A 27,500-nucleotide genomic window follows, 5' to 3' on the forward strand; every position below is an offset into this window, starting at 1 on the left:
ATTATATGGCTTCTTAATTAGGTACCTTTTGCTTTGTTTTTGCAAGCCCTTAATCGGCCCGTGGCCATTACGGGAGAATAATGCCCTACAATTCAGTCACAATTAATTAGCCAATCAGAGTGCGCGTTATATCGGCTACAAACACAAGCCATATAATAATAGATTATAATAATTGTAATCCTCTTTCTCCTTGTTTTCCAGTAAATACACCTAATTTTCGTAAAGAGGAATCTTTGTTTTTTAGGTAGCAACAACTCTTCATCAAGGCATTCTCGTTCACGCCCTTCCATTCATTCAAGGTCAACTAATGGGAGTACAAGATCACAACGAAAAGTCAAAGCATCCAAGTCAAAGACAGCATCAGATGATCTTGTTTTATCTAGTAGCAATGACAGTGACTTAAGTTTGACAACACTGGACATGAGCAGTCCAAGTGACACAGATTTGACTTCTGTTCACCTGGATAGATCTCTTAGAGGTATTTTCTGCTTTGAGTATACCTGTAAGCTAATTAAATGTAGGTATAAGAAGTGCAGGTTATAGTCATACTAAAAGGGAGAATTGACTCTCTTACTTAAATGGACAATTTAAGGAATAAATTGTCTCTTATAAACTCCTGAGTGGCAATATGGCAAACACCCCCCAATTGAGTGGCTTCACAGCTCAGCTGCAGTGACGAGAGTGAGGAGTCAACAAAAATATTAATATGAGCCATAAGTGCCCAACATATTACCCTTTCCTCCAAGGGGAAGATGAAAGGATAAACTGCAATGATTAATATTATTGGTCAGTGCAATTGGCTACCTTCTGCTGAGTTCTGATGGAACTACCAACATTAATTAAGAAAGTGATTTTATGATTACCTTTGTTGTTGCAGGAATCTCTTCAAGGAATGGAATTAAAAATATCTCAAGCTCATCTCTTAGTTCACTGAACTCTGATGATCTTTTAAAATAAGTGAAGGGCTTAATTGACAAAATTTGAATATACTGGTACATGTAATAGGGTACCTAACAAAGTTAGTTTCCAAAGTAAAATTTATAATTCCTACAGGGAACTGTCAGTGGTGGTGGGTCAGTGAGTGAGTGAAGCATGAAAATTCCATCATCATGAGCTAGCTCAGTTGGCTGTAATTTTTTATTGTATGAAATGGGTTGATAAAAGTTTTCAGCTTTCAAATTATTCGAAAGCTGAAGTTTCAAACATTAGCTCTTCGTCATTGCAGGTCATGAAACAAGGTCTAATGCTTGAAACAACAGCTTTCTAATCTTATTACGGTGATTAATCTACTGTCAATTAATAATTTGATTCAACTAAATTACAGTTTTGATTGAGGACCATTTTTTTGGTCACTTTGCAAAATCAAGGACTACGTACATTTTATGGAATTTCTTATTATGGAGTCGACTGTTGGCTGTTTTATGCCAAATAATAGAGTGCTGACATGATTTGGGATCATTCACTGCATAGATCAAGCACTTTTTAATGTGCATAATTTGGCCACAATTTGGGAACGTTAACATGCATAAGGTGATGTCAATGTGCATTGAGGATCTGACAATGGAGCCATCTCCCAATAGTTTGACATTGTGCCCTTTTCAAGGTGGGAACCTCTGCTCTGTGGTGTCTGCTACTTGCGGCATTTGGTAAATGCTAAAGGAAAATTTTAATCTGTATTGCGAATGAGAGAAAGCTAGCTGTGGCACAGCCAAAAATGCATCAAAAAGACAAGCGGTGTCTGTTTTTCATAAGAATTTCTACCATTACTGTCCTTTCAATTTTTAGTGTGTGGTCATTTGTGATACTCTATCACAGCTGTTTCGAACCTAACTTTATCTATGATTTAAAAATCATAGATAAAGTTGGATAGGGCTCAATGCAAAGATTGCTTGGTATTTGCACAACATGTAAACAGGATGGCAGATTAATGTTTTTGAGGCTTGTGTTTGCCTTGCTATCTAACATTTTCTTTCTAAATATTTTGTATTTTAATATGACATATTTGTACCATCATTTTTATAATATAAATAATATTATTTATTTTAATAGCTTTTTAATGTCATTAAATTTCATGGTCCGAATGTGTGTGTTTCTTTTGCTTGCTTTAGAGTACTACTATCTCTGAGGGTATCACCCACTCTTTCACAACAATGTGGCCCACATTGTTCTCGAATTTTGGGTGAGTGCCTTGCATCCCATTCCAGAGGGTTGCTAACGACTAAACCTCAAGCTCAAAGCACAATGACCAAAAAGTAAGGGGAAAACATTATTTTTAAGGTCGAAAAGGAGTCATGCAGTGATAAAGCCATACACAGTGACCAAGGATAGATGACCTTTCTTTTTAATTGGCTCTGTTAGGTCACTAATGGTTCAATATGCTCTTCAAAGAGGTAAGCAAGATTTATTTCAGTAAACTTCTCTTTGAAATCCAACAGAGATTTACATTCCACTTCCTGAAAGTCACCAATCCTGAAAAAAAAAAGAAGACAAAATTATCCAATAATGTACTTAAAACCTAGGTGGTGAGTGTTACCTATGAGAAAAATTAATTTGAAATAAAACTGGTCCTTGCATATCCTTCACTTTATTGAGTCATGAAATAAATAAAAATGTTCTCTGCTAAGAAATGATCTTTTAATGAGCAGTTGCAAGAATTGTAGAAATTAGTTTTTACTTCTTCAAACAGTTTTATGTTGATGAAACAGAAGTAAATAGGCCACTTTGGAAAATACCATAATACTCTTTGTTTGTCCCTGCAAATTTTGCATAAGCATTGTTTCCAGTTTCTCTTGGGACTTACAATGGTTCCAAGAGAAAACAAAAACAATTCTTATGCAAAATTTGGGGGGACAAACAAAGAGTATTATGGTACTTTTCGAAGTGGCCTATAGCTGGCTACGGAGAGACTTGCATTTTTAGGATAATCCCAACAGGATCTATGATTTCATGAGAGGGTTTTCAAAAAACTTCAACCAAATGGCAAGTATCAGAGGCACAATGCACACGTGATGAAAAATTAATGAAAGTCCTCAAAGGATCTTTCAACGATCTTCTCTTGCCTAAATTAACAACTTTATCTTTAACCTATTGACTAACTACCCCCCATTGACAAGTAAAATTGTCTTGCGTTAGACAGAGTAACATCTATTAATTCTCACTCCTAGGAGTTATGAATACGTGTAGGTTACCGATTTTGCAAGGAATGTTATGGATCTTAAAAGTTCCCTAAAGTTCTGGTGCTTTTAAAGATCTTTGCCCGAAAAATTGATTTAATAAACTCCAAGGCAAAAGGATTTTAGAGGATGCATACAAGATTTCAATGAAGATGTTTGAACATCTTTTGAGGATCTTTAAAAAGCTCTAAAATACTTTCACCAGGGATACTCCTCGTGGAGAATTATTTTATTCAAATCATGTACATGGAGATTTTACAATAAAGATCTCTTTGGTTGAAGCTCAAATTTTCTGAAGTTTCACCTTAAGAATGAGGAGATGAATGTTGATGTGTGCTACATCGATCTTTCAAAGTAGGGGTATGTGGATTTTCTTTAACAGTAATCTATAATATCTCAAATCATTTTTAGAGCATTTTTCTCTCATGTAAAAACGTTTGTTTGTGTAACTCTTGTCATTTTCTAAGTGTCTTTTTGTTTACTTTGTTGTGATATCTTCAGTAACTTTACCCATGTGGTATCATCTTTATTCCACTTCTTAAGCAATAAAACAATCATCACCTTTGGGATTTGTTGCTTAAAGCCTCTTGTTGAAAAAGAACATTCATCATTCTTTCTTTGCATGGCCTCCCTGATGAATCAACATCAACATTACAAGTTTTATGTCTGTGCAAATATTCCTTAACATTCTCAGACTCTCCTGTCATCAGAATAAAAATGAAATGTCCAAGAAAAAAGATCCGTCCATGGAGTTCAAGCTCCTTTGCCCAGCTGCTTATAAATTTGACATAGCGGGTTTTATTCCTCATATGATCCAACTTGAGTAGAATGATTTTGTTATATGCAGTGATGGCATTTCTTGGTCTAGTAAGCGCTGGTTTTTCCCAATACAGTCCAGCATTTTCTTGAATCCACAACGTCAAGTCCATTATTATTGGTTCCGAAGTTGATGTGCAGAATTTTGTTGCGAATGCAATAAGTCTGTCTCGCAACAGAGAAACATTTTTCTTTGTTAATTCTGTGCATGATAATGATATTTCGGGTACAAGCCTTGGATAGCTTGGCGGAAGAGTAACTGACATTTCCACATTAAATTGATTGAAGCTTCCTTCATCACTCTCCGAAGATTTCAGAGGAGGTTTGTAGTCTTCGTTTGCGGAGCATTGGACAACAAGCTTAAAAGAAATGTCTCCATGATATTGTTCAAGGGTTTCTAATGAAGAGGGAGTCAACAAATCAAATTCTCCTGGATTACAGAAGATGGATCTTAAAGCAGAAATTTCCTCAACAACTTCAGAACGAGCCATGAATGAACTCATTCCGCTCCGAAAAACTGGGAACTAAATAGGAAAACCGCTGATGAACAACAAACATACCACAGGCTCACAATAAGGTGGGCTGGCGAAGCTCTTTCTCATCCTGTCTTTCCTAAAAGAAAAAGAGAACAGAATGTGTGTGGCCGTTTGATTTCGCTCTTGCTTCCATAATGAGTGATAAGAGGTGATGAGTAATATTTAATAATTTTAACACACTAAGATATGGAAAGAAAATAAACTTGTCAAAATGGCGTTTATGTTGCTCTGGCAACGAATTTGCTGGGAGATCGAAGGTAAGGAGGCTCCCTATAGTATTTGCTAATATCTTCACTACAGAGCACGAGTTGCAAAAGGAAGCCTAGTTAGTTTCTCTGAAAGTTTTCCTTGTAGAGATTTACCAGTATAGGTACCGATATAGTGAGGCTTATTTTTTCGGTGTCAATTTTTGGATTATGACAGTTACCATGGCAACATCACATCTAATGCCCGGCAGATATGTTCCAACTTTTGGCCTAAATTCCTTAATATTTATACTTTCCTTCGGTGAATTTTTTTTTATTTTTTGCCACATAATTTTATGGTTTTGCCAAACATTTTAAAGTGGTTAAAAGTCAAGATTGTTCAGATGGTTTTGCCAATATTCTATAATTTGTCATTTTTGTAAATATATTTGATTAGCTCTGACAGATTTTAACAAATATAGCATATTTGATAGGAAATGTATGTGGTTAGAACAGAGCCAATTTTATAAAAAATTTACCAAAGGAAACGCAGGAAAATTAGCTGTTAATTTTATAGATTTGGTCATGTTGACGTCACAAAAATGAGAAAAACACATGCGATTCAGGCTTTACATGCCATACTAGTGCCCAGCTTTGTGCATGGCCCTAAAACTCTAGGGAGCCTCCTTAATACGACTGAATTTTTCATAATCAAAATGTGCGAATAACTTAATTATTTTAAGCGTAAGTGTAAGACCACTTTGATGATTTCCGTCAATTGCATTGATTGTGTTAGTCGAGTGATCATTGAACATGCCACTCATAATTTTAATTTCTGTGAGCTGTCTTAAATTTATGATAATTCCCTCTCGACCAGGTCGGAAAAGACTATCTGGGACTTGGCGGTTGAAGAACGAGATAGTATGGAAACTTATTCCAACCAAGGTATAAATATGAAAAGTTAAGTAATTTAACCCATTGAGTCCTCAGACACGCTAGAACACCCCACTTCATGAGTAAAATCTGTTCTGGCTTATAATTTACCAGGAAACAATGGGTTAAATTCATGAATAAAATTTTTGTTTAAGCTGGTGCTTTAGAGTGAGTGTTGTAAAACCAAAACCAAAGTAATTACTTTGGCCAATCAAAAAGGACGGAGACAATCCAGTAAATAAATCAAAACTCGAAGTAATTGCATGTAGCCGACGCAAAGCGCGGGAAAATGTGCACACGCGAGCCATGATTGGTTTTGGTTTCATTTCTGATGGGTTGAAAAAATGGCGCAAGAACTTTGAACCAATCACTGAGTGAAGTAATGCAAAACCAAAGCAGTTCACCAATTACTTTCGACACTCAATTGAAAACCGCTCTATTAGCGTGGGAAATTTTACAAAATATGTTTTAATTAATACTTTTTAAATATGGTCTCTTTAAATTTTGGGTGTAAAAAAAGCCTGGGCCACGCTCAGATTGGTCTCCTTTAAGGGTTTAACTCAAAATTTCCGACAAGCACCCCCACCCCTTCATATGCAAACCCCCCCCCCTCCCCCAGGAAGGTATAAGCTTTCGAAGAGAAGGGGGAAGTCAAATCATAATAATTGCAGAGCTATTGAAACTTTTGGGGGATATACTGAGGGACTGAACGGAGCATCATGGCTGCCACTCTCCTCAGACTTCTAGAAAGGAAGAATAGGAAGTCAAAGACAGGAAAAACAGCAAGATTCAGAGATGAGTTAAGGTCAGGGTTGTGAACGTAAAAGAAGGCATCAGTAAGAGGATCATGTATGGGCATTTAAAGAAATGAGCTCATAATGAAAATATGTTTTTTTGAAGAAATGAAGAAAAAGACAGGGTATAAATTGCAGATGGCTTGGATATAAAGGCATAGAACATAAATGAAAGGGGCTAGGTCTTTGATAGGATAGGCAACAGATTGAAACTTGAAAAAATAAACTAAAATAAAAGTGAAATTTTCTCATTACTTTTATAGACCAGATAGAAGATTCACAACTTCCCAACAGTGATGAATCCAGCATATTTTTCCTTGGCAGTAAAAACTCTGTAAGTTAATTAAAATTAATGAGTAAATTTTATTAAATACAGTAATAATGAATATGAATTAAAGGTTAGTTGGAGGATTATCAAAGTAAATATTGTGTTTACCAGTGACAGGCGTTAATTCTTAGCTTGTTGGATAATGAATTCCAGGATTCACTTCCCTGACTATTAATTTTATAATTTTTGTTTCTGGTTGAGTTACATAATTTTACTGAAATTTTCAATCTATCATACATTTTTCTTTTCCAGGGGAAAACCTCAATCATTCTACGATTTCTTGATCGGTAAGTGGGTGAGAGAAGGTGAAAAATTTGTCCAGCTTCCGAAAAAATTAATTCACACCAACTTAAAGTGGCACTACGACCAAAAAAAAATTTTGTTTTTCCTTTGGATTTCAAAACTATGTTAACTAAACACTAACTCACCCAAGTTTTAAGTTCTGATTTTAAAAAGACACCTGTTTATTTTAGCTGGAATTTTCTTATTTATTGGTCCACCATTACTAACTTCAAAATCTTGAGAGAGCTGGGTCGAGGAGAAAATGACGTCAAACACTCACTAGTTTAAGAATGCAATGCATGTGTACGCGGCCTAATTAATATGCAGCACGGGAGTTTCGGGCTTTCAGACTTTTCAACCCGTGTTTTGCATATATAATAAATTGCGTTTACACGCTGAAATTTTAAGCTAGTGAGTAAATGACGTCATTTTCTCTAGATCCAACCCTCTGAGGTCCAATCGGCCAGTTTTGAACGTGAATAATGGCGGAACGTGAAATCCAAAACTTACACTCAAAATAAACAGCCTTTGGATAAAACTCAAAGCTCAAAATTTTGCCAGTTAGGTGTTAAGCGAATACGCCTTCAAAGTCTGAAGAAAAAAAGGAAATGATTTTTTGATCATAGTACCACTTTAAGTTGGCTGGCCTCTTTGCTGCACTGTTTGCATTGGCTGTCACTTAAAGGCCATCTACTTCTTTCATACACCTCCACTCAAAATAATCTTTGAGACTCGTATCACTGGCTGAAGGTACATGTGGTGCAAGTTGAAAGTTTTAAAATGTTGTGCGTACATTATGTAATAAAGTACAATCATGGCTTTTTGATTTCCACAGGGATGAAGCCCCGAAGCCTACCACAGCACTGGATTACACATTTGGTAGAAGGACTAAAACTGGTCATAACATTGTAAGTCTCTTATAACAATAATTATCAGGAATAAGGAAAAAGAATCCCAGTTATCAGGCCACAAAGTTTAGAACAAAGTTGCTCTTGGGCAGTTTAAGATGTTGATAACCAAGGTTTTAAATTTGTTGATGATGACAACAAATTTGTTGATGATCTTAGTAATCTAAGGTTGTGACGTACAGCAGCATTGGTATTGGCAACATACATGTATGCAACTTATTAGATGGATGGATGGAGTGACTCGGAGAGGGAGGTTAGATGGATGGATGGAGTGACTCGGACAGGGAGGGGATGAAAACAGCTAGATTGCAACACCATGACGGATATTACGATGATATGAACAATGCATGCTTTTAAAATTTTACCAGGGAAAAGACATAGGTCACATTTGGGAACTTGGAGGAGGAACGTTCTTATCTAAACTGATTGAGATTCCCATAACATCTGCTACTGTCAGGTAAATAATTTATAACCTAGAGCCTCTCTGACTTTTATATGTAAATTAATATAATTTAACAATTCAATGTTGATCACCCAAGTAGCTCAACTTAAGAGTCATTTTACTTGATCTGACTTACTTTGCAATTTACTGCCTCAACTTTGTTAATTGTATAGTACAAATAAATGTTGTTGCACAGTTGTTTTTGTTGTTGAAAATAATTTACTTAGTATTTCAGGGGCTTCTTTTCGTATGTGTCAATTGCTCTTGAGTTTCAAATCCAAGCAATAATTAATGGTGCTGGGTTCCAGCAGTGACTTGTCCAAGCTTTGCACAAAAATGAGATTATCAGGGTGTCAGTTGTGGAGGTGCTTGGTTTCCCTTGGCAAAAAAGTTAACTGTGACCGTTAACTGACTCTTCTGTCTTTGAAAAACTAACCAGCTGCATCTTAGTGTTCTGTGGAATTGTCAACCATATTTATAGTACTTGGATGGCCATTATGGAAAATACACTTACTGGACCATTGGTATTAATACGAAGTAAAGAAATAATAACAGCTATGGCAATGGCAAGAAAAGAAGCCATAAGACAGTAATTTTACCTATTTGTTTAAGTTAAAGAGGAAAAATGGTCGTGCTTCTTTTTGTCAAATGGCATTTTCAGGAACATGGCTATTGCTATTGTGTTGGATTTGTCTCTTCCAAACGAACTGATTTACACCATGGAAACCCTTCTATCTCAAGTACGACTTTGATCTTGAGTGCTGAATAAATATTGTGTTGTTTTGTTAGGCTAAGAATTTTGAAAACTCTTTTGGAAGTGTGTTTAAATCTGACAAACCTCAACGCTTTTCCTGCCTGTATTTCAAGTGCCAAGGGGCAGAGGAAATTTATTTTATTTTGTGAGAGGTTTTTTTTGGCACCTTTTCCATGTTCATTTTGCAGTGATAAATTAATGGCTCAAGAATATCACTCTGTTATTCTCTCAGGTCTTCCTTTAACATTACATAGTCACCATGGGGGTTTCTTCTTGAATTAAGTTTCCACAGTCCCCAAACCATGAAAGATTTTTGTAGTTTTGAAAATGCAATGCTGGGGGAAGGGGGGAGGGGGGGATTTGCTTATCAAGGGACGGGGATGCTTGTTAGAAATGCCAAATTAAACCCTTTAAAGAGGCCAATCTGGACATGGCCCATGCTTTTTTTGACCCCTGAAAGAGACCATATTTTACAATTATTAAATAATATATTAACATATTAAAATATTATTATTTTTTATATTTCTTCATGTTCAACCCCAGACAAGATCTTTATGGCTGCATATAATGGCGTTTTGCCCAGAACACCCTAAGTGAGACCGAAATCTGAAATTTGCACCCGAATAGAGAGACGAAGAGCATCATCCCCTTTCATATTCAAGTCCCCCCCCCCCCTCCTCCAACAGTTCTAAGTAATAAGTTTTAGTCAAAGTTTTTCAAGTGTTTTACCCTAAAAACTGTTTCTGCACCTCGATCATAGACTGAAATGAGCAAGTTACAAATATTATTGGCTGCATATTATAAATTTCTTATGCAACTTTTAATGTTTAAGGCATAATGAGCCAGTGAGAAGGGCGGGAAACTAGTTGTTTGGTCGATGGGCAAAAGGACCCCAAGGAGTTCTAGTCGTTCAATGGGTAGAGCATCCTCCCTGTGTTACGGAGGCCATAGTTTTGAATCCAGTTTCCTGTAGACAAAATCTTTGAAGACAGTGGCGAATAAATCTTCTCCTGTGTCCTGGCTAGACAGTACTAGAACCTAGTTTCCTCTTCTTTATGACTGACCAATAACATTTGATTTGAATGCCTGATTGAATTAGGTGAAATCCAAAATCGGCAAAGCACTGGAGGATTTAGAAAAGAAACACCCAGGGTAATTATCTGCTTAATATTTCAATAATCATAAGATTGTGACTAATAATAGTATTATTAATAAGTCCCAAGGTTAATATACCAAAGGTGGAGTCTGTAAGTCAACTTAAAGGAGGTCAGAATAAATTGGGTATTTTTAAGCGTCAGGTAAGCTGGAGTATCTAGAGAAAAACCTCTCAGCGCAGAGTAGAGAACCAACAAACTAAACCCACAAGTGAAACTGAATGTGAGAATAAAACCTACTGGTAGGACTTACTGTATGATAGAAGTTGAGTTCACCTCACCATTTCACCAACCTTACTTCTTTGTTTTACTATTACAGTCAAACATACTATGTGTTTGATTCAATGTAAGTAAAAGATCTGAATCAGCATGTTGTGGAATTAGTACACTGATATTGTGGTTATGAACAGTCTTCTGTATGCAAAGTATACAATGGTTTGTCTGTGGTTACATTGTAAGATAATTGCAGAATTGAACTGAATTTGAACTTTATTTAATTAAAGGGATTGAAAAAATCACTTCCTTTTTTTTCTTCTGATTGTGAAAGTTGTTTGCCTAACACCCGAATGGCAAAATTTTGAGCTTTGATTTTTATCCAAAGGACGTTAGTGGATTTCACAGTCCAGTCCATTACTCACTTTCAAAACTGACTGATTGGACCTCAGAGAGGATTGGATCCGGGGAAAAGTGACGTCAAAGGGTCACTAGCTTGAAATTTCAGCGTGTGAGTGCAGCTTGTTATATAATTATGTAAAATGTGACTCTCATGCTGCATATTAATTCTGTGGCATACACATGCGTTGCATTCTTAAACTAGTGAGCCTTTGACTTCATTTTCTCCTCGATCCAGCTCTCTCAAGAACTTAAGGTTAGTAATAGTGGACCATTAAATAGGAAAATTCCTGTTAAAATAAACAGGTGTCTCTTTGAAATCAAGGCTTAAACCTTTGGTTGATTAGTGTTTAGTTAAGAACATAGTTTTGAAATCCAAAGAAAAATAAGAATTGATTTTTTGATCAAAGTGTCAAGTCTTCAAGCACTGGGACACTGATTGACTACTAGAAGACTACTTAGTAGGGTAACATTTGAACTGTGTTTGGATTGATAGCTGGGATTATGTGTGTGGTATGTCTATCAGCTGTAACTCCTCTGGCGGTGAGGCCTGAGGGGAGACAGTGTGGCCCAGTTGTTAGGGCACTTGCCTTGAGATCCAGAGATCCCGGGTTCAAGATCTCTAGCCAGTTGGGATTCTTAACAGTTGTTGTTGTTCTGTTCCGTCATTTCGTTGATTGTGTTTCATCGGCCCTGAAAAGCCCCTATGGGTAGCGGTCAATTAAGTCTAAATATTGTATTCTATTTTCCTTCACCGTTCTATTGAATTGACAAATTTTGCTGTAAGGATATTAAATGAATTTGTTACGTCATAGGTAGCTTAAACTGTCTTCAAGTTATTGTACCACAGAGTCTTAGGCATGTATGTTCAAACAAGTTTCGATGTAAGCGCTAAGGTGTTACCACATTGTGCATAAACAAATCACATACTTGTACAGTGTGTACTTAGATATCTAAGTTTTACATTAATTTTATTTTACTCTTCAGATCTGTTCAACAGCTCAAGAAGCAAGCTGTGACAAGATTTGGAGAAGAACATCCAGTAAGAAATTTGGCTACTTTCATTATTATATTGAACTGCAATTGGACTGGATCGGGAGTTAAATAAAACCCATTTTAATGTTATTTTGAAATTTATTAATAAATGATTATGCTTGTTGGTTTTGGCAAGAGCAACGTAGAAATTAATAGAGTTTCTCATCATCTCCTGATGAGTCTTACAGTTTAAAAAAGCTAATTGTTTTACATCCTGATTTGGAATGATTTGGAAGATATCATATAGGTTATTTTTCTGTGAAAAGCACAGGCTGGTACAGGTACATAAGCAAAAGTGAACGTAGGACACCTTAAAGCATCACAGAGAGTTTCCTCTTTACGTCAGAATCATGTCACTCCATGAGATTCTTGCTCTTCTTATTACCAGTAAATCATTTAAATCCACTTAGCTTTTTATGGAAGTAGTGCTTTGTAAAAGATGTGCTCTGATTTTCTTGCAGGATAAATCATCCATTGATCCTTTTCCTATTCCTCTCGCCATTATTGGAGGCAAATATGACATCTATCAGGTTAGGATGATAGTAACCCCTGAAATGTTTGGGAAAAATTGTTCAAATATTATTTGTTTGAAAAACAACTCCTTGGCTAATTTGTTAAGAATGGCCTAATGCTAGTCCAAACCAGAGCAGAATCTTGATCGTTGAAAGCAATATTTTTGTCTGAACCCATGGAAAGTCATGGTAAATGGCTCTTGTTGTCCATGAGAAAGAAAGCATCTTGTGTTCTGGTCAGTGAATGGGATATTTTTTCACAATTCTGGAATGCAGGCATTATTATTGATGCATTGAAGGTCCTGCTGTTTAAAGTGTAAAAAGGTCATTTGAATAGTCATGAAAAATCATAAAACTTTTGAATCACTTGAAATGGTGCCACCTCTTTTGGCACTTTAAGGCCCATCTCTGCTTTCATTACATTTCCTTTGGCAAAAAAATTTGGTTGATTACCATAGTTCAGCATCACTTGTACCCACCCCACTTGGGCTTAGTTGATGAATTTGGGGTGTAGTGTGGGGGAAGTATCGCTGCCAACACTGTATTACCTTTTTTATGGTATTTCATTATATAGGGAAGCACCCAAAAAGTTTTTAAAGTGTGGTAGCTTAACCCACTGACACCTCAAATGCCCTAGGACATCCCCAGTTGACAAGTAAAATTGTCTGGCATTAGACAGTAAACTCTGTTTTAAGAGATTAAAATCCTGCAAATGTAGTAAAGAAGAATTATATTATTTCTAAATTTGGTCACAGCCTTTGAAGTTTAAACCATTGACTCCTGGGAGTGAGACTTCAGTCAAATTTATAAATAGTATTATATATAATTAAATGCTTGTTTACTATATACTTGTTTACTATATTTGCAGGATTTTGATCCCGAAAAACGTAAGATGATTAGCAGAACATTGCGGTTCATAGCACACAGTAATGGAGCACATCTGCAGGTGAGTGCAGTTGACCCTGTAATAAGACTTACACTCTCTTGTGTACCTTTATCCTCACCCCAGTAAAATAAGACATTGGTTTGTGGGTGGATGCTTAACTTCACTTCTATCCCTTTTCCTTCAATTCAATAAACTTAATAACCCCTGAGAACAAAATAAATGCACCAGTCATATTTTATTTCCCCAAACAGGGGTTCATTGGAAGCCGATCACCAGCAGTATGCCGCCATCTGTTTGTCAGAAATTTTCTTCTCAAGAGTGACCACCACTTACATTGATTAGCCCAGGCATCTACTTCAAAAGTTATTGAAACCCCTGCATCTTTCAATGGTGATGTCTTTTCCATAGCTGTGAAATAACATTTTCAGTGATGTTTTTTATTTATTGAACCAACAACTGTCCTGAGAACTCTAAATACCTACTTGAACAGCAATGAGATTGTCAGTGGCACCAATTTTTTAACCAGTTTTTTTTTTTCCATTCAAGTTCTTCAGTACTAAAGCAGAGGGCCTAACAAACCGCACCAGAGGTCTGGTGGGGTCTCTTTTGTTCCACACCCCACTAAAGTAAGTGTCTGGGTCTCTTTCTTATTTAAAATTACTGTGACCAATAGACCTAATCGGCTAACTCAATGTTGTACCCAATTCAAACCCTTTGGGAATAAAACGTTTTGTTCCAGGTATTTCCATATCATTTAAATATGAATGCTACATTATCATTCAAATACAATACACAAAGAATCAGATTAGTCCCCGGAGATTTGAATTGGGTACAACATTGAGTTAGCCGATTAGGTCTATTGGGAGAGAGACAAATACATTTAAATTTTGAAGGAAAATGATTTCAAATACAGTGAAACAAGAAGGTAACAAATTGGAACCACATTCATGAAGAATTTATATTGTGACCTCAAGTTACCCCTATTGTTTGCTAGTTAATTTACATCAGATTTGTAGGTTAATCCAAAAGGGATCATTAATCCTGCTTTGCACCTGCCCATACTGCATAAAACGTTGCTACTCCATCTTGTACTACCCACTATTTATGCCATAACATTCCCGGGAGGGGGGGGGGGGGAGGTGGGAGGAGTCGCATACGAAAGGGCAGGAATGTTCATCGTCTCACTTATGGTGTTCTGGGCAAAACACCATGATATGTGGCCGTAAAGATTTCATTTAGGGTTGCAGGCGAAGAAATATAAAAATATATATTTATATGTTTTAAATATATTTATATGTTTATATGTTTTATATGTTTTATATATTTATATGTTTTAAATATGGTTTAATTTAGAGGTCAAGAAAAGCCTGGGCCGCCCCCACATTGGTCTTCTTGAGAGGTTAAACAATGGATACACATAAACTACGACAACAAAGCTTTTGATCCAATGAAATTTGAAGTTGAAAATGCTGATTGCGTTATCTGTTTGTTTTTCTCAGTAAAGTGGTGTCTGTTGATCATAATAAACCCATAATTGTGCCAGCTGGCCAGGACTCATTTCAGCAAATAGGTTAGCTGAGCTCTTGTTTCTCTCTCACTTAATATTTTTGTTAGTTTCTCATTTAATTTCGTTGTTTTTTGTTTAATTAAACTTTTTCTTTCAATCAGGAGCGCCACCAGTGGCCAATCAAGACATGGGAAAGATGCAGAGCAGGTTCGTGTATTCTTCATGTTTGTTATGTGAATATGAAGAGACTAATTCTTCTAAAGAGTTGTACGGCATCCTCTTGACTTCTAACAGACCCACTTGGAAGAGAAAATCGTCCAGTCATCATAAAGAGATTCAGTGATCGGCGTTTCGAGTGTCGTTAGAGAGAATCTGTAAATCGCACGCCCAGTTTGCATTTGGCCAATTTTTGAAAGAATGGTCAACTCTCTCATAGTGGTCACTTAAGCCTTTCTGATTGGTCAATGACGAGTGGATAAATAGGTTACATTTGATATAAGGAAGGATTACGTTTTTTGCAAACGTTGCCCGTGTAGCACTTATATTTGAACAGACTCAACTGATTAGAGTGTAATGTGAAGTGCTAAGTTTCTACCCCATATGAACCACGTGAGCGTTAGCCCTACGGATGGAAATGGGCCCACACAAGGACAGAGAAAAACTCTGACTCGGCGTCATATGTGGGTTGAGTTTGCTGGTTCTCTACTCTGCTCCAAGAGGTTTTTCTCCAGGTACTCCGGTTTTCCCCTCTCCGCAAAAAATATGCAATATTTGATTTGAGTTGATTTCGTTAGTTTCCTCAATTAGTGCTCTTGTGCTAAATCCATTGACACTAAATAAAGTTATGATTATTAGTAAGACCGTAAAAGCGGGAAGGTTGTTAAGAGCTATTAAGATATTTAACACTGAAACAAGAAAGGAAAGATTTGTAAGTTTGTTAACTGTGTTCTTCTGTTTCAGGCCGCCATATGAGCAGTGGAAGGCTGCATACGCAACATTCTTTCCACCTCAGGTGAATTAAGAATTTCTGTTTGAACTTACAACAACAACAATATTTATTCGTACCTTGATTAGACAGAAGTAATACAAGGCAGTGTGGCCCAGTGGTTAGGGCACTTGCCTTGAGATCCGAAGATCCCGGGTTCAAGAACTGCTCTGACCACTCGTTGAATTTGTTCCTGGTTGTCCCTGGTTCAACTTCCCGGCTGCACTTGTAAATTGCCAACTGGTTTGCCTCCGGCCAGTTGGGATTCTTAACAGTTGTAGTTGTTGTGTTCTGTTGTTTCTTTGATTGTGTTTCATTGGCCCTGAAAAGCCCCTATGGGGAGCGGTCAATTAAGTATGTATTGTATTTTATTATTGTATGTTATGAATGTAACAGAAGAAGTCGGTAACAGGGCACCCAAAATAACTGTATGAAGCTAAATTAGTCAGGTGCCCAGTAACTTAGAACCGTAGCATCTTTCACTTGCGTGCTTAATCACTTATGTCGGTATAAAGTGGTTTTCAATTTAGAATTAAAAGTATAGTTCCGCTATTGCTTTGCTTTTTAATGGCTAAGCATATTGATTGGCCAAAATATCTCTTGAAAATTTGAATTTACCACCGTGGAAAGATTCAATGGCTGGCGTTTCGAACGTTTGCTATTGGCCAATTCGCTCTGACGAAGTGCGAACGCTCAAAACGTCATTTATCCAATGGACCCTTATCACGCGGGGACCTATATTGGCCAGAAACAGTAGATTTCCGTAGGTCGCGCCTCGAGATCATGTGTTTGGAAACGAGTTTTACCGCGCAAAAACAAAAGGTTCTAGTCCCTCGGGACTCAACACGGCCGCTGTATCAAAAGAATCAATCATTCTGGACTGCAAAACAGTCGTTTTCTTCCCTTTTCGGAAGGCGCGAAGCACCGTAAGCGTGATCCTCGCGTGCGAAGCGCGCGAGCCTCACACACCTCCCTCGCCGTTTCTACACTCGCTCCAGACGTTTGGTTCGAATATTTACCGCGTCACTTGCGTTCGTAAAAAATACGACTGTTTTGCATGTCTACAATCATTCCACCCTTTAAACAGTTGTGACTAGAATGGATACTCCAAAAGAAGATGAGACACTGAAGATTGTGTATATAAAGTACCAAACGATCTTATTAGATTTTTACTAAGTTTAAATATGGTGTCACCAGAAGAATCTATGAAATCTAACCATTTCGAGTCGGCGCTTAGACCTAATCACTAGACAATAGAGATCAGTGTCTAACCCTTGTATTTGTTCAAAATATCTCTTGCATATTTTCAGCCAATTAGAGGCCCGATAAACAACTGGTGACCTGCTTTGTTGCGTTTTCCCGTGCGTAACTCTGACCGCATGCGCAGTGATTGGCTCATTTAATCGCGGTCTGCGTCTATTGAAATTCTCTGTTGTAGTTCTTGTTATCTATTATTTACTAGAAGTGTAATATTTCTGTGAATGACTATGTTACGACAAACTCTGAAAAATTAAGACCCTGATCAGCCTGATTTGTCAAAAAGTACCCTGAAATATAAGAACCTGTTCTCTAGAGTTCTAGGTTCTTTTACGGGGGTTTTTACTGTATCTGAAAGTCAATTGAAAAGGGCTTACACATTCTTTTTACAGAAATCGCAGGGTAGAAACAACAGCGAAGATCCGTCTAAAGACCCGCAGTATATTGAACCACCAGTCGACACAATGAGAAAACAAAAAGATGAGGTAATTGTTACTTTTGAGTTCAAGAGTGGGTGAAATCCTAAAGTGTGACCATTCAAATGAAAGCTACTACTACTAGGGTGAAAGAAAAAAAAACTTTATATGCTCTGCGAAGCTTATAAACTAATGGCATATTCGTTTTTTCCTTTGCAGGAGTTGGAGAGATACCGGAAACTTGCCATGCGGAAGGTCCGTGATGCATCTCGGGCCACTGGCGGGGAAAAGCGTCCACGGTAAAGAGTTGCTTATGTGTGATGACGGCTACAATTCAATTGAGGCAATCAACATGACAGTTGCGTCGAGGACTTGTTTTATTCGCCCTATTCCTTAAAATCAGCCGAGTAAAAGAAAAATCCTCTAGATTTATTGTTTAAGGTCAATTTCTGACCTAACAATCGGATTGCTGGCACAGTTTTCTTTTTTCTTTTGACACTCTAAAAGACATCTCAAAATATAGTTCAACTCAATCGGGTTTCCACTTTCTATTGCTTCTAAATTTCGCTAACATGGGTTTTGTCGCGTTGTAAGTCTTTTAAACATCCTGCTTCCTGATAGAGTCTCGTGCTGTTTTGAGCAATCATTTACACGCTTATCTAACAATGTGATAGTTTGGTCTGCTGGCAATGAAGAATCCATTATATTCTTCATATGTTGATCCAAACGCGTCAGTGTCGTGAGTTGTGGAAAGGACTTAAATCGGTGTTCTGTTTCAAGGCTTTGCAATAAATATTCTGGCTGTAACATTTCCTTTTGTAAGCGTTTCATTTTAAAACTTTCCCCAACATGTCCAATCGGTTGTTACTGCAGATTGTGACGACTCTAAGTGAGAATGATCATTGCAGTGAAGAGAACAACTTAAGCAATTGCAGAGGAAGCCTGAAAAAAAGTCATTTCAGGCTTCCGCAGTTCAGAATGTACGACATTTCATGTTTCATTAGTATCACCCAACTAGTGGACTAATGCAAATGCTGCATTTTAATTGGCTACGCTATTGGAGGACTATTAGTAATAGTCCTCGATTAGCGAAAAGCGTGACGCTTTCTTTCGTTCTATTCCCAAATAAATATTTCTTCAACTTGCATTTGCTAAGTTTATTATTGCCTTTTCTGTCCGACTAGTTGGATGATACTAAAACCATTAGACCCTTCGCCCTCATGGGCCACGGGTCAATAGCCCATCCTGCTTCGCCTGATTATTCATTTAGTGCGTACGAACTCACAACTGGCAAAACACCGATGGGGCTTGGTAGCTCAGTGGCTTCCCACATAGACGTTATTAGCGCTTCGTCGTGCGTTCCTCCCGCATAGCATAACGTGGTCTGAAATGGGAAAACAAACCGTACCAGCTAAAGAGGTCCATCACTGAAGATCAGTGGCTAACCCAGCGGCTATTCTCTGCCTAAACAGAGTGTTGTTTATCTTCCAAAGCGGGTTAGCTCTGAGCGTCACCAAATGTTACACCTGTATGTGTCACGAAGTGTCTCACCTTATTTTGGAGTATCCATTCTTGTCATATCCTTTTAGCATATGTGCATACACGCCTCCGGCTGCGGTACGCACCACACACTGTACATGGAGTCTTTGACCCACGTTTGGCCGAAATTGTATGGGTATTTTGTCGTGTCAATGTACAGCACTCGGTTAGAGAGGTCCGTCCTTAGTTACCCTTTAAGCATTTTGTCTGGGTGTGGTGTATTCCGTTGTTCTCGTTCGTGAACCTTTTACCAAGGCGCATAGGGCGTCGCTGGAATTAGAATCGAAATTTAACCCTGTCAAGTGTTTGCTCTGCTTTTGCTCTCTCCATTTCATTTTGTGGGTCCATCGCCAGCACCGCGCTTTTACGTCTCGGCTGAGGATGAGGAGAACTTCATACAGGCAGTACAATATTTTGCATTCCAACAAAATCCTACCAAGTCACTTCCCGGGCAGGGTCGACTCTTCGTTTTATTGGTAAGCAAAATAAATAGCCTCTTTACCCAATTCCTTTTTCTTCACTAAAATAATCATATGATATTTTTCCCCCCAAACCAAGGGTCGACTAAGCCCTTTCGAATATCTTGGTTCGAATGCTTTACAACGTAAATCATCGTGAACTTCTATTTACACTGACCTGAAATATCAAATCGAAGACCCATTTCACCAGTGGTACCGAGTCTCTTTTAAAGCTGGATTAGAATAGATACTCGGTTGCAACTGAATTACGTAGACAGCAGAGGATTATCCCGAAGGCAAAAACGATGAAGACTTCAACACAATGTGATAAATTTAAGAGTGAAAGGTAGTATATTTACAAAACAGGGAATTATTACGTTTTCAAGGTACATAGCTCGTAACCTTTTTATGTGAAGAAAAAGTGGGATTCTCCGGATGATTTTCAGGGAATTTTGCCTACACTACCAATGAGACGCATACAACGGTGTAGATACAGGGGCCTATCAGGAGCCCATCTGGAGCGTGCAACTTCCATACAGCGTCTGTGAAACGGCGTTTTCACAAGTAGGTTTATTTTTAGACTAGCCCCTCCTGCGAATTAGGTCAAAAAACAAAGGCAATTCCGGTTCGGTGACCCTAGTCAGCTTAATTTCTTGAAATTGGTCATCGGGCTCCTTTGGGAGTCTCATTAGCGGGAAATTCAATCTAAAAATAACCTTACTTGTGAAAACGCCTTTGCTCGAAAATAGGTAAGTTGCACGCTCCGGGTGATGGGCTCCATCCATCCATACAATGGGCTCCATCCATACAATCTCGATCTCATACAATCTCGACCCCAGAGCTTTTCTCTTGACCGAGGGAGAGAAGAGCTCTGGAGAACCCTGAAACAAAGTGTCTTCTCATTGGTTTTTGTGAAGAACAATCAAAAGCGTCTCTAATTGGTGCATTCATGTTAGCACGAGGAGTGAACAGGCGCCGTAAGGCTCAAATAGCCAATCTTTGGGTACAAGAACCCTACGGCGCATGTTCTCCTACACAGAGTTTCCCAGAGCCTTTGGTCGATCTGAAATCCTCTTTTCTTTATTTGTTTCGGTTTTTCACAGGTCACGGTGTGCTGTTTGTCGGTAAACATTAGACATATCACTATTGTACGAGAAATTCTGGTCACCAACGCAGTCGATGTTCACTGAGTACCTAAACAACACTTTTTGCCGGAGCTGAAATCGAACGACGGAAAGTGCGGCTAGTGAGAATTGTCTGAACGCCATTCCACTGACATGCGTTTTATCCTTGCGTCAACAAGTCTCTTACTGGCGCTTAGAAGTAAATCACGTAATTTACGGGGCGAATTGATTCTTGTACAACCCAGAGTCATCACCACCAAGTATGGACTAAACACCTTTAGGTACTGCGGACCAAAAATCTGGAACTCTTTAAATGATGAACTAAGGACTTCTCCGACCCTTAAAAAATTTGTAACACGTATCAGAAAGATCACCTTTGACGCATGTAACTGCTCGTTATGCAACTGTTAGACTGTCGTTAATATTTTACATTTTAGCGGCATTATTTGTAAATAATATCCTATCATGATGTAAATAGTTTAATTCTTTTTTTTTTTTGGTTAGTTTTATACTCGACTCATTAGCTACTTAAGATAGGAGCCTAATAAGCTCCAGGCCCTCGAGAATAAATAAAGTTTTCAGTTTTCAGTTTAATCCGATATGACACTTCCGTAGAAATCCTTCTTACTGTTCATATGTCTCTGGAATACTGTCAGTAATAGGGAGAGAATAGATTTTCATAGACCGATTGCATAAATGGCGGTCAAAAATGTATTGTTTTGTTTATGCGCTAACGAGACTCACTAGCCTCGCTCTCAAGCAACATTTCTTTTGTATTTTGTCCATGCAAACGAGGCTAGTGAGTGTAATTAGCACATAAACAAAAAAATATTCTTTTGGCCGCCATATATGCATTCGGTCTATTAAGTTTGCAGTTAACAGCAAATGAATAGCTTTTGTTTATCAAGAACCACAAAAACATTTTGTGTTCCAGGAACTTAGTTGATACTTGCTGCAAACAGACACGACTGGAATGGGCCGAAATCAAATATTCATTTATTCAGACCCTTTTATTCAGACTTTTCTTAAACGCAAAATTACATGTGAAGCATATCAAAATGCCCGGTTAAAGCAATCAAATGAAACCCAGGATTTGTGCTCAGTCCCAGCATCCAACGCGATCTGAGAGCCAACGCAAGCGTTATGCAAAAAAAAAAAAAACCGCGTTGAATTTTCTAGTAAGTACGCCAGTTGTGGGTGCATGACCACGCTCTGATTGATAAAAACAAACGTTCATTATCTTCGTGTTTATTATTGCAATAACAAAGAAAAACCCATCCAATATCGTCATTTCCAATAGTAACCAAACTTACTTTCTGCAATGTTAAACTTTTATTATGTAAACATTTAGGATGGTTACTTTTTGTTTGAAAATTTTCACGTCATTTTGCGCGTTGGTCTTACGTTACTGTCTCTAAACGGCGAAGACAGGTTGTTCAAGAAACACGTCAGCTTTCAGTCCATTTTAATTAATTGACATTTGCGAAAGATTTCAGAATGCCCTGCCGCTTCTCATATTTCGCTTTTCTGACAGCCGGTTGCAAGTGTTTTGTAAGAACATTAAATGATTCTCTTTAAGTTATTTACAGGTGCATTTAAGGTCAGGATTAATATTACAATCCTTAGAGCCACAGCAAGCCATTTTTTAATTTTTATTTTTTTGACAACAAGAAATGAATATACATGTAAATAATAAATCACAAATCGTGTTCAACGAACAAGTTTTTTTGTCCTATGAGGGATATTTAATCTTCGAGCATGAGTGCGACCTATTTAGGAGCTTTCGAAGATGATCCCCTGAAAAGTCACTTTGATGTGACAGCACGCTATGTTTCTAAGTATTAAAATCTCAGGATTATTGCCGTAACCCCACTTGTTTATTAAACGACGCATTTTTCATCTTTTCCGTTTGAAATAAAGACATAAGCTAAACAATTATATAAGAATCTTGGAAACGAAAAACTCTGTCGAATTCGAATTGTCGACTAATCAATGAAAGGATCTTCTGTTGCTATGGAAACACCGGGACCTTGGTGCCCTTTGTTCGCCGTCACAACAGTGTATCTGCGACTTCATGTTGGTTAGTAGTGTACTACAATGGCGATCGTCAACGTCTTAGAGCAATGACGGTCTCTAACAACATGGCGGAGTCTTCCTCGCGGGAGCGTGACGCCGAAGGAGACGGTAAAGTAATCGATCAACAACGAGAGAAGTGTCTAACGCCTTACGAACGCTTAACACAAGACCTCTCTCACGACCCACGATATCTCAAAGAAATTACTATCGGAAAGCGAATTGGATTTTATCGCATTCGCGGCGAGTTAGGCAGTGGGAACTTCTGTCAGGTTAAAATGGGCATACACTCTTTAACGAGAGGTGAGAAAAGTGATTTAATTCCATGTAATGCGCGCGCTACCGAAGCACGAAATATGACAGGCTACTTTCGCTTCTTTTTAGATAAAGTTGCCATCAAGATTTTGGATAAAACAAAGTTGGATCAAAAGACTCAGCGATTACTCTCCAGGGAAATCTCTTCGATGGAAAAGCTTCATCACCCAAATATTATTCGGCTGTATGAAGTTATTGAGACTCTTTCTAAATTGCATCTTGTAATGGAATACGCGGCCGGCGGGGAATTGTTCGCTCGAATTTCGAACGAGGGAAAGCTGCACGAGCGTACTGGAAGGCGGATTTATGCACAAATAATTTCAGCTGTGGAACATATGGTAAGCTAGAACAGCGTATCTAAGCTCTGAACGTTTGTGACGAAGGACTCCACCAAATTTGATATGAAATTTTAATTATTGACAAGGAGCGATTTTTTCCGGATCGATCCCTGTCATTAAGAAATTGAGCTTGTTGGTAGCTGCAGTTTCTTAAAATTTTAACGACCTGCTGAACTTTCGATACGGTCAATTTCTGTTTGTTGTACTATTTTTAAAAAAGACTTACATAAATGTTTTTCCTCTCGTTTATTCAACAGCATAATAACAACATTATTCACCGAGATCTGAAGGCAGAAAACGTGTTCATTGCGGGTCCCAATTTGGTGAAAGTGGGAGATTTTGGGTTTAGCACTTTATCCACGAAAGATAGTACACTGAATACATTCTGTGGTTCGCCACCTTATGCGGCACCGGAATTGTTCAAAGATGAGCATTACATCGGTATTTATGTGGACATATGGGCATTAGGAATACTTCTGTATTTTATGGTTACGGGCGTGATGCCTTTTCGTGCCGAAACTGTGGGCAAATTAAAGAAGTGTATCCTCGATGGGACCTATTATCTGCCTGACTTTTTGTCCGATCGCTGCAAATTTCTGCTACGGAACATTCTGAGACCTCTCCCCACAGACAGGTTTACAATGGAAGAGATTAAACACTCTCCTTGGTTAGAAGGGGAAGTGTTTCCTCGACCTGACGGAACATATAGTTTGAAACCACCGGAAGTCAATGATAATTTGTCGGAGGATGAACGTGATGCAATTAGCGTAATGCGGGATTTGGGAATTACTTCGGATCTCTTTGCGAATTGCAGAGACTCCAGGGACAGCATTACGGGAACTTACAGAGTTGTTCTTCACCGAATTACCAGAAAAAAGCTAGAACTGGCTCGCAAAACGTCAAATATTAGCAGTTACAGCAATAATAATCACCTCATGCCTGGGGAAACACAACCACGCGCCAATGCTGGGGCCGATGGTGTACAAACGAAATCACAACCTAAATCGAAATTCTGCGTCATTCTTTAAGCCACATCCTCCTCCGTAATTAAGCTGTCAGTAAATTATGATAAATGAAGTGTAAGACAAAAAAAATCAGCTAGCTTTTTTTTTGTCTCTTTCACGCGAATTTTTCAACAGAAATATCATTGTTGTAAATGAGATTTTAATAGAAGGATTTCATAATCATATCGTTTTCACGCTGGTCCGTGGATAAATCTTTGCGGTTTACACTTTCGATATTGATATTGCCTATCGGGTCTAGTTTTCACTTTACTTTGAAATATTTATATTAACATATATCGTTCGAATGATGAGAAATATATTTGTGAGTTATTCACGTGGACATCCTTGCGTCACATCGGCACCCAGGTAGTTAAGTGTATTTTTTGTGAATATTTATATAGAAAGCAATATATTTTGCGAACTATTGGAAAATCAGCAGAACTTTATCTTCTCGTCTGCATCTTCCAGTCATTTCTCTTACTGTCACGTTTATTTGAGTGTTCTCAAAGGTTTGGTCTCGTTTTCTCGTACAGTGTTTTTCATCGATGTTGATATTAATTGGCTATAATAGGTTTGGTCCTGAGTTGAATAAACGAATTGACAGCATTTTTATAAAACCCTGAGGCCATTTTGACCAATCTGGTGTCAGTTTTTCCAAGTAATTATTTATTTAAAACTTTGTCTTCCTCCAATCATTAATTCTATCTTCCCTTCTCACTGTTTTGTAACATTCTACAGTTTCGTAATAATGCCCATTGAAAAATGCCTAGAATGATAATAATAATATTAAGGACGTTCGTGCAACTGGACAGTAAGTTTCCTTTAAATATGCTGGTGAAGTAATTTTTACTGTTGATAAAGGCATAGGAGATTTCTTTTGGAGTGAGAATGACTCAGCATCCATTTGCCATAGAGAAACTGAGTTGTAAATGTTCAATTTCAAAGATTGCATTGTATTTTGTGCGAAATGAGTTTGAAGTGTTATATTTATGTCTATTGTGTTAATTGGATGCTGTGTCAAGGAAGAGAAATAAAAATGTATTTTCATATGAATGTCTGTCATCTTAATTTGTTGTTGTGTTAAGGAAGGGCAATAAATATATTTATTGATATATTTCTATATTCCAATACCACATTTATCCACTGTTATTTGCCAAGAACACTAGCATAGGCAGTGGAGTAAGGGGGCTGCAGCAACCACAAAAAAATTATTGGGTGAACACACCATTGTCATTCTTTGGTGCCAAAATATTGCTAGCCTAGCATAATGCAGGTTTAAGAAAACATTCAGTCTCATTACCTTTTCACGATTCATTTCACAATAATTACAACAGGCTAAATAGTATTTAGTAAAATCCAACTAGTGGTCTATTATCAATGCTGCATTCTGATTGGTTGAGCTACTAGTAGGCTATTTGTTATAGCCCACTAGTAGCGAAAAGCACCGGCTTTGAAAACCAAAACAACAATTAAAGTCTAGCTTTAACTAGCAAAAGATGTTTTGTCTCGATATTTTGACTCAGAGCCCATTCGGGCTCGAGGAATAATTGTTAAATATTTCATAAGATAAACTTTGCACTTGGACTTGCTTTGAAGAGGAGGCAGACATGAACTCGGAAGGGGAAGGGAGGGTGAAAGATATCCCACACTTTATCATTCTTGTCACCAGTGCCTTGGGTCTTGTGCCTGCGCATGACCCAAGGCTCGCGCTCGAGCTCATCTCTAACTCAGTCAAGCGCAAAAGAGATGAGCTCTGGTGATGAGATTGAAACTTGATAGGTTGAAACAAAATGAGTGTTTGTCGACTATTTAGTAGATTGACCAGTTTCCTTGATATATTTCACTAATCCTGGACTACAGAGCCATCCTATTCCTTTTCTCTGCACCAAACCTCGTTTCCAAGATGAAGGGAGACCGGGGAACAAATAGTCGAGAGGTTACTAAACCCTCAAGATGGCGTCTTCGGGACAGATACATTTCACAACCACTCCTAATACATTTCACTGGTAGTTCCTCGTTTTGTCCTTTTTTATATGTCTTGACTTCCTGCTTTAAAGTATCAAAATGAATAGACAGGCAACCGCTTCTCCGGCACAACTGTCCGCGAAACCGATCATTCAACAAAAGGTAAACCAATTAAGGAGAACATAAGCTTGAGCCTATTGATAAACTGAGTACAAATTTGGTGTTTCGTGAATTAAGAGAGGTAACAATTTACGAAATTTTTATCACGATCAAATTTATGTCAAAACGTGAACCTCCTGAAATATTTTACTCCTGTTGTCGTGTTTTCAAGTCAAGACTAGTCAGTTGATCAGTTGTGGTTTTTCGATTTTATTTAAGCTTATGTACGAAAGAAGGGAAAGTCATCGTGCAATTTTAAATTAATTAAGAAATATTTCAGAGTGCTCACGGTTTTGACAGCAACTATCTCACTCAAAGGACAAGCTGTTTTTATCTGCAAGGGCAGGTACACGGGTGTCTTGAAAAAGACCTTTAAAACTCGGAAACGAGTAAAGTACCCCAAGTCAACCTCAATTTGACTAACCCTAGGCCTAAAAAACAATTTTAGGCCTAGTTAGGCCTAGGGTTAGCCAAATTGAGGGTTTTGGGGTACTTAATTTGTTTTAGAGTTTTTGGAGTTTTAGGGTCTTTGTTTTCGAGACACCCAGTACAAAACACACTGAAGTCACAGGTCTTTGTTTTGACCAATATAGAAATAACTCTAACCCTTTACCAACACTGACAGTAGGCCTAAAAACTTTGTTCGTGCTGCACGGGCATCACACATTTTTTATCATTTCTCTCCCGTACTCGTTAAAACTACTGCATGAAATGACCAAATTTAAGGTTTTGACGACAACATGGACAAACTACAGTGAATCTTTTAGTCTCACTCTTTACTTCAAATCCATCTATACCAATCCACACTTCGCCCATATTGTATAATATAAACAAGATGGAATAATCATGAAACACTTAGAATAGCTCAAACTTAGTTTTGAAGGGAGGTTTTCGTCACTGTAGCTGTCATGGTTTCTTAAACTCCCTAATGACTTGCATCCCTCTGAGGATGGTGAGACTTTGTAACCAGTTGTTTGGGCATTTTCATTATACTGTACTAGCAATACAAG

General features: G+C 37.8%; 5 protein-coding genes across 11 annotated transcripts in view; 4 read left to right on the plus strand and 1 right to left on the minus strand.

The window, feature by feature from the left end:
- The window catches only part of LOC138024090 (protein P54-like), a 61,985-nt gene extending 59,904 nt beyond the window's left edge, over positions 1-2,081 (plus strand). For all 5 annotated transcript variants that reach the window (XM_068871185.1, XM_068871186.1, XM_068871188.1 and 2 more), the window contains 2 exons: positions 245-478; positions 878-2,081. In XM_068871185.1, coding sequence (XP_068727286.1) covers positions 245-478; positions 878-957 — 314 coding nt within the window. In that variant the 3' untranslated portion in view covers positions 958-2,081. The remainder of the gene's footprint in view (positions 1-244; positions 479-877) is intronic.
- Positions 2,082-2,325: 244 nt separating this feature from the next.
- Positions 2,326-4,507, minus strand: LOC138024092 (RWD domain-containing protein 3-like). Its single transcript, XM_068871193.1, has 2 exons — positions 3,735-4,507; positions 2,326-2,469 (listed from the first exon to the last, which is right to left on the minus strand). The coding sequence occupies exons 1-2, from the start codon at positions 4,490-4,492 to the stop codon at positions 2,355-2,357; spliced, it is 873 nt and encodes a 290-aa protein (XP_068727294.1). The 5' UTR covers positions 4,493-4,507; the 3' UTR covers positions 2,326-2,354.
- Positions 4,508-4,534: 27 nt separating this feature from the next.
- On the plus strand, positions 4,535-21,230 carry LOC138024091 (cytoplasmic dynein 2 light intermediate chain 1-like). 3 transcript variants are annotated; one of them, XM_068871190.1, is made up of 18 exons: positions 4,535-4,673; positions 5,588-5,655; positions 6,701-6,771; positions 7,018-7,052; positions 7,883-7,955; positions 8,324-8,412; positions 9,059-9,137; positions 10,251-10,303; positions 11,905-11,959; positions 12,414-12,482; positions 13,333-13,410; positions 13,897-13,976; positions 14,850-14,920; positions 15,019-15,064; positions 15,818-15,869; positions 17,492-17,584; positions 17,735-17,814; positions 20,616-21,230. In XM_068871190.1, the coding sequence occupies exons 1-18, from the start codon at positions 4,660-4,662 to the stop codon at positions 20,638-20,640; spliced, it is 1,131 nt and encodes a 376-aa protein (XP_068727291.1). In that variant the 5' UTR covers positions 4,535-4,659; the 3' UTR covers positions 20,641-21,230. The 3 variants fall into 3 exon arrangements, with proteins under 3 accessions (XP_068727291.1, XP_068727292.1, XP_068727293.1); XM_068871191.1 differs by having other exon boundaries at positions 4,556-4,624; XM_068871192.1 differs by lacking the exon at positions 4,535-4,673 and adding an exon at positions 4,711-4,782.
- Positions 21,231-22,661: 1,431 nt separating this feature from the next.
- On the plus strand, positions 22,662-25,419 carry LOC138024035 (serine/threonine-protein kinase NIM1-like). The gene is made up of 3 exons (XM_068871127.1): positions 22,662-23,012; positions 23,094-23,362; positions 23,620-25,419. Exons 1-3 carry the CDS (start codon positions 22,760-22,762, stop codon positions 24,388-24,390), a joined length of 1,293 nt encoding a protein of 430 aa, XP_068727228.1. The 5' UTR covers positions 22,662-22,759; the 3' UTR covers positions 24,391-25,419.
- An 874-nt stretch (positions 25,420-26,293) lies between these two features.
- The window catches only part of LOC138024122 (general transcription factor IIF subunit 1-like), a 16,726-nt gene continuing 15,519 nt past the window's right edge, over positions 26,294-27,500 (plus strand). Inside the window, exon 1 of the mRNA XM_068871227.1 lies at positions 26,294-26,493. Within this exon, the coding sequence (XP_068727328.1) occupies positions 26,431-26,493 (63 nt within the window). The 5' untranslated portion in view covers positions 26,294-26,430. The remainder of the gene's footprint in view (positions 26,494-27,500) is intronic.

This window comes from Montipora capricornis, chromosome 11, assembly GCF_036669925.1.
Source record: "Montipora capricornis isolate CH-2021 chromosome 11, ASM3666992v2, whole genome shotgun sequence".
In the NCBI taxonomy this organism is placed as follows: Eukaryota; Metazoa; Cnidaria; class Anthozoa; order Scleractinia; family Acroporidae; genus Montipora; species Montipora capricornis.